General features: G+C 36.9%; 1 protein-coding gene across 1 annotated transcript; it reads left to right on the forward strand.

Moving 5' to 3' along the window:
• The first annotated feature begins 1,626 nt into the window (after window positions 1–1,626).
• Window positions 1,627–2,727, forward strand: LOC132547112 (uncharacterized). Its single transcript, XM_060210867.1, has one exon. The coding sequence runs from the start codon at window positions 1,627–1,629 to the stop codon at window positions 2,725–2,727; it is 1,101 nt and encodes a 366-aa protein (XP_060066850.1).
• Window positions 2,728–7,836: the final 5,109 nt, after the last annotated feature.

The following is a 7,836-nucleotide window of genomic DNA, read 5'->3' on the forward strand; positions in this document are numbered from 1 at the left end:
ACAGATGGGAGAAAAACACAGGTAAAACAGGTGGGAGAACAACACAGGTAAAAAAGGTAAAACAGAACAACACAGGTAAAACAGAACAACACAGGAGGATAACAACACAGGTAAAACAGGTAGGCGAACAACACAGGTAAAACAGGTGGCAGAACAACACAGTTAAAACAGGTGGCAGAACAACAGAGGTAAAACAGGTTAGAGAACAACACAGGTAAAACAGGTGGCATAACTACAAAGGTTAAACAGGTGTGAGAACAACACAGGTAAAACAGGTAGGAGAACACTACGGTTAAAACAGGCGGGAAAACAAAACAGGTAAACAAGTGGCAGAACAACACAGGTAAAACAGGTGGGAGAACAACACAGGTAAAACAGGTGAGAGAACAACAGGTAAAGATAAGAGAACAACACAGGTAAAACAGGTGGGAGAACAACACAGGTAAAACAGGTGGGAGAACAACACAGGTAAAACAGGTAGGACAACAACACACAGGTAAAACAGGTGGGAGAACAACACAACAACACAGGTAAAACAGGTGGGAGAACAACACAGGTAAAACAGGTGGGAGAACAACACAGGTAAAACAGATGGGAGAACACAGGTAAAACAGGTAATAGAACAACACAGGTAAAACTGGTGGGAGAACAACACAGGTAAAACAGGTGGGAGAATAACACAAGTAAAACAGATGGGAGAACAACACAGGTAAACAGATGGGAGAACAACACTGGTAAAACAGGTGGGAGAACAACACAGGTAAAACAGGTAGGATAACAACACAGGTAAAACAGGTGGGAGAACAACACAGGTAAATCAGGTAGGAGAGGAACACATGTAAACAGATGGGAAAACAACACAGGTAAAACAGGTAACAGAACAACACAGGTAAAAAAGACGGAAGAACAACACAGGTAAAACAGGTGGGAGAACAACACAGGTAAAACAGGTAGGATAACAACACAGGTAAACAGATAAGAGAACAACACAGGTAAATCAGGTAGGAGAGGAACACATGTAAACAGATGGGAAAACAACACAGGTAAAACAGGTAGGATAACAACACAGGTAAACAGATAAGAGAACAACACAGGTAAATCAGGTAGGAGAGGAACACATGTAAACAGATGGGAAAACAACACAGGTAAAACAGGTAATAGAACAACACAGGTAAAAAAGACGGAAGAACAACACAGGTAAAACAGGTGGGAGAACAACACAGGTAAAGATAAGAGAACAACACAGGTAAAACAGGTAGGAAAACAACACAGATAAAACAGTTGGGAAAACAACACAGGTAGAACAGATAGGAGAACAAAAAGTTTTTAACCTCTAGCCAGACGTGTAAGATTAATGAAGAAGTAAAATTGCAGCTCTGTTGATACTTAGGTATGAAATGATCGTTAATAACATGTAATCATGGAAAGTTTAAAAAAAAAAAAAAACAAAACAAAACGATTACATTACTGCATTTCTTTACTTTGGAGATTCTCTCCTCCCATCGTCCATCTTACAAATGTGTTCATAATTGATTTTTGTTGTTTCAGTGCTATTTTCTGATTTTCCTGGTAGCCATTGTCCCTATCATACTGACGTTTACAAAATGTCATTGCAAGCTGGAAAGGATGGAAGGCATTTTGAATGAAACATCTGAAAATCGAGTTATATCCAAAGGCTCGGAAAATATCACATGGGAAAGAATCCTCCGCGAAATCTTCGCAACGGCAAATCATAGCCGACAAAGAACAAAATACATTGTATACGAGTGTTCCAAGGCCAGGGGAATGCATTGCAGTGGCTGGTCTGATAGAATAGCAGGGATAATGACTACTTATATAATATCTATACTTACAAAACGGCATTTTCTCATTCACTTCGACACGCCGTGTTTTCTAACTGATTATATCATGCCAGCACACTTTGACTGGCGGTATAATTCTTCTATACTACAACATAGAACTAGTTCTTTCCACTACTACAAGAATTTGAACCATAAAAAGATAGCTAAATATATGTTCCAGGGTGACGATTTCGACACGTATTTCAAACACGATGTGATATTTATCTTAATGAACTGGGATTTTATAGCGGACTTCAGAAAAAGACCAAACATAGGACATGATATTCCTTGGATTACACAGTATCACCAATCTGATATTTACAAACATCTGTATAATTTTTTCTTTAAACTTTCACCCGTGTCTGATCGTGCATTAAACCATTTTATCCGAACACAACGAAAGCGAAAGAAGATAGCATGTGCACATATCCGTCATGGGCGAAATTCTAACATGCCCAATGACATAAAACGAGGTCAACTGCCACTGCAGGCTTTGTGGAAATTATTTGACACTTTAGACAAAAATGAGTATGACTTATTTGTAGCATCTGATACAAACAATGTGAAGATATTTGCTAAAGAGCGATACCCTGAAAACATGATAGACACACCTGGAGAAATAACGCATATCGACCAGTCAGGTATGAATGACGAACGTGAAGGGTTTTTGAAGCAAATATTAGATTTCCATATTTTGACGAGATGTGATGTTCTCATAATTTCCGGAAATGGTGGATTTGGCATGTTAGCCGCATTCATCCGGAACATAGATTATGGACTGTACTGTTGGAAAGGAGAAAGCATGATACCTTGTTCTAGATATACGGTGACCGATATATTTCCGTCTGGGAAATTCGGTAAAAAGCCAATGAACTTGTGGCAGTAGTTCGGCACGGCACTCGCTTTTCAGATTCTGATGTTAAAAAATAACAGAAAAAAAAAAAAAAACAAAAACAAAAACAAAAAAGAAAAGGTATTGCTTTTACGTTTCTTTATGAGTTGATCAATTGATGAAACCTTGTTCAATACTTTTAACGTTCAAGTCTTTGTTATTTATTTTTTGGATCTTATTTATTTTAAGTATTTTGGTAGAGTTGTAATGACAGAAAAAAAAGAAGACGTCCAGGTTCAGAGTTAAGTTGGTTGGTTAAGAAGATATTGGAACAATTTTACACGCGTGTTTTCAGTTTTACTCAATATCTAATTACCGATAAATTGATTAGCTGTCGTGTATACTGCAGAAGTATGTTAAATACACCCTTCATTTCACAGTCATGTCATAAAATTGATTTTCATGTAAATTAATGCAAGAGACGATAAGAATTGTACTGGTACTGTGGTTTTGTGATTTGAGACTAAATTTTAATATGAATAGATATCTGGATGTATTTTTATTCTTCTTCCATTGCGTGATTCAAGGATCCATTAGGAGAAAATAATTTCTGTTTACTTGTGTTTTTACACTGTATTTTCTAATATTAACTCGTAATAGTTCGGATGGAAAAGCGGAGGGTCTTACCAAGGGATAAAACCGTCATAGCCGAGGAAAACCCACATCGTTGCGCAGGTGATCACAGTATTTTTCCAATTTGTTAATTTGTGCATGAAGTCTACATTTACTTCTCGATATTTCAACATCAGCAACATGCATTCCAAATCTAGGACATCTTGCGTATCACTTATGAACGAATTCAACAAAATGGAAACTTTTTTGTGTGACTCTCACTGCAGACAGAAATTGAGTAAAGTATTACTTTTGACCGTAATACAGAGTTTACGTTTATCATACATGTCCTTAAACACATTCGTCGTGTTGAGGCTATTTCAACCTAATATGTGTAAGAGGGATATAACTTCAGGTTTTAATATGTACATAATATTTGCAATTATCGTTTAAAGAGAGATAACTCTCGCTGTAATACGGTATCTTAATCGTGCCATTTCACTTATCAACTTCGTTTTTTGTAAATGCTTATCTAATACACCTGTTTCAATCTTAACACTATTGCTATCTAAAAAAGGACTTAGGGATATAACACTGCTATTAAATACTAACGATTGACACTTACTTTTGAAGTGCTTGTTTTTTGTTCATAAATGTCAAGAATTCGGATACCATATGGTCCTTACAAAGCCTACACAACATACTTCCATGGACTTTCAACAGATAAAACTCTTCAAGAGATCACCAGGCATGTATTGACACAATAATAATAATTTCTATTAACTGCCTAAGAAGTGATGCATTGTATGTGCCATCAATTGTTTGTCCCTTTTTAGATAATCAACCATCAGCATACCAACAACAACCATCCCAGAAAACCGAAGCCATAACGTTTCCAGCTTGTAGAATAGTCTTTGTCTTCTTTGGCAGGGATGAACCAGTGGTTTTTTGGCCTCTGTGATGAAATGATGGACCCATGTTTCATCCAGAGACCTCTGCAGAAAGTTAGCAGGATCTGCCTCTATAAAGGTTAGGATTAACACGCGACAAAGTCCACCTGGTGTGCTTTTGATCAACCGTTAAAAATCCCGTTACCCAATGGGCTGAGAACTTTCTCATTGCAAGGTATTGCGTAAGAATGGAATGTACTCTTTCATGTGAAATCTAGACTTTACTGGTTATATATCTCTCTGTTACTCACCTACCAGCCATAACAATATCACGACTTTTATTTACCATTTCTGTGGTTGTAACAGTGAGAGGCCGCCATCCAGGACAGACGTCATCCTCAGGGCTTTGCCTGTCACGTTTGTATTCAGACACCTACATTTTCACTGTAGGGGCATCATTCCCTACTGTTGCTACCATATCAGTATGGATATCTTTATGTGCTAGACCTTTCTTATGCAAATATTGTATCAGTGCTCTTTCATAGATTTTGACCATTTTGCAAAAGAATTCAGCTTTGTTTAATTTAGAGTGTTACCTCTTGGACATGAACTGACCAAATGACACCAGTCTTTGAGTACACAGCTTGAAATAGTCAGGAAATAGTAGAACTGAAAAAGGACCTCCCTTCTTAACTTCTTCAATACACGACTCACAACTTCAATTAGCCCCCGTAACCTTTCGACTTCAAAAATGGCCGTAAAGTGGCCTGAGTGTTTACTCACATAAACATTTTATTCTAAAAGATAAATGGAAGTATATGACTTTTTGATATTTTCATTTTACTCCAAAATAAAATGTTGACACGTGATTGTTTTAGTAATGTGATTTGTCGTTTAACGTTCTATCAAGATATATGAGCTTTTAAAGATTACCTCATTTTGTATCTGAGTTGATTGCATGTGTGAAGTCTTTCAGTCTGAGTCTGCGATATGTTCATGTTAGCCTCCTTGTGATATAGTTATAGTGCTATATAACTGAAATATGCTGTTGAAGCGGTAAGCAGAGACCAGTAACTAATACTTTTGTAGACTCTCTACCAGGGAGCAAACTCAAAACTTCGCAAAGGGGCAAATGCTCAACTTAAGTCAAAGTACACATATAACACACTAACTTCGCATACATAAGGCAGCAGTCAGTGATTGACCAGCAACACTGGATTTGCAGAGAAGACCATTTATTTTAATTTTACCCTTAACACAAAGAATGTTAAGCAATTGTTGTGAATGTTAAGTAACTGTGGTAAAAGAGAAATAATACACGAATTAAGTATGATTGAATTAGGGTAAAGACTTCTATTCATGTGTTTTCATCACCATCGTTGTTTTTAGTGTTCTTACATCATAGTCGGTATAGATGGGAATGCTTTTAGGAAGACAGCTGATATTGCTGAGGTCTCTAATTGAAAGTCTATAAAATACACCATTAACTTCTTTCATCTTAAAACATGTCCTCAACAAAACCTTCGATCAGCTGTCAATTTGTTTCAGCATTGTTTAGGAATTCCGTTTGAAGATCATCAATTTAATGTTTACTTGTTCAATATTATCAGCCATTGGTAGCAGGAAATGTTTAAATGACCGTTTTCTGAAAATTAAGGGACACATTCCAGCTAATTACACACGGTGAGTTTAACCGTGCAAAACAGACATATGAAAGTATATATTTTCATAAACTACGCGCCACATGCAATTTTGATATACAATAGAGCATTGTCTAAACACATGTTTACTCTGTATTAAACTCTGTCAAAAAACCATGGTTACCACATTAAAAAACAAAATATTGTGATTTCTGACTGAAAATAAGACAGAAATTTCAACTATGACACATATAAAAAAAAAATATCACTACTGTAACGTATGCTGCGCGGGATCGTTGCACCACACGAGAAGACAGTCTACAATATTTACAAAATTTATCTACATTGTTTTTTTCACAATATTTACAAAGTCTTTACCCTGCATTTACACACAGATACCTCACACTTCCGCTCATTCCACCTCACACACACAGCTATCCCTTACGCACATGTAGATATGAAATATGAATATGTATGACCGCACTATCACTCTAAAATGTCACTGTTAGGTCACCATAGCTCTTCACACAATGTCGTAGTCAACTGACTTTCCAGTATGGTTCCTCGGCTTCATGCTTGTCGACGAAATAACTGGTCATTTGTTACGTCGTAAGTCACTCAACATGGAAGTGCGACACCCAGGATGTAACGAACTATGACCTCCGCAACGATAACTGTCCCACACATAGCGTTTCTTTAACGTGCAACAAAAGAAACAACACTGTAGAACGGAAACTATACGTCAGCTGTGATGTTTCCAAGACGTAGCGTAAATACTGTGACGTCATCACTACACTGTAAGCTATAAAACAGCGTCAACAATGGCAAACATCACCCTAGGTACATGGTATCAAACAGCCATTCATAGCTGATCACACAGTCTATATCAGATCATCATTCAGCATCCGTGATGTACAGATAAAACAGACAGGTACATGAAACGTATCAGGGTACCGTATCCTTGGCTCCGGGCCTCCATACAAAAGCGCAGGTGGTTGTCAACAATATGACGATCAACCATTACGTAGTTGGAACAACAAGCTACAACAATATAATATTTAAAGCTAACTTTACACCTAATTCATAAAGTAATTATTTTGCCATTGTTAGTTATTAAGAATCACACACTAGATACTTCCGAAACCAAACAAGTACTCGTAAACATACACGCGTTTATCACACAATGGACCACACGAGCGTCATTGCTTCTGGGCCATACACAGCAATACAGGCAACATTTGACGACTCATAAACACCTTAAATATCACTCATCTGGACAGAAATGGCTACAAGGAAACTAATCTTAAATTAAATATTAAATTATAACCCTAATCTGCATTTTAGTGAGCCAAAACGCTAAACTCGTTGAGCGTGCTTTTAACCTTTCTTGCACACATGCACGCCCGCCAAAGACGCGCTAATATAAATTTTCTAGAAATTACAACAAAATATAGATAAAAACGAATAAAATCAAAAATATTGGTGTATAGAGAAATGGCATGTGACAACTACATACATGAGAGCAAAATTATTAGGTTACTCGGAAATTTTTCACAACAATACCCCGTGGCTGCTGGTAATGGTAGCTTTTTCTGTGTAGGTGCTCTTTCGTATAATGGCCAAAATTGTAATCGCAAACCAGGTACATTTTTTTCTTTTTTTAAATGTAAAGCCCCAATATCCAACGTCATCATGAATATACCAAATTAAGCCTTTATTCATTTTTCTACATGTATTTACATAGAGGTTCTGTACTGTACTGTATTACCCATGGTCACACGAGGAAACTGTATACTGCTACCATAACAGTGGATAGTTTTTCGCAGAAACCACCAATTGTCTGAGACAGCTATGGTTATTTATCTTTTCGAAATATCTTTTGTAAAATCCGTTAATATCTACTAGAATTTCTCGTATTTCCTTGCCAGTGAAGTAACGCGTGCTATCTCTAATGTTTGATTTTGCGAACAGAACATCCTAATTGGTTTGCTAATGAATTGCTAGCTGCGAGATGCAAACAT

The sequence above is a fragment of the Ylistrum balloti genome, unplaced genomic scaffold (assembly GCF_031769215.1).
Source record: "Ylistrum balloti isolate Yb309-2 unplaced genomic scaffold, AGI_CSIRO_Ybal_v1 Utg369934, whole genome shotgun sequence".
Classification (NCBI taxonomy): Eukaryota; Metazoa; Mollusca; class Bivalvia; order Pectinida; family Pectinidae; genus Ylistrum; species Ylistrum balloti.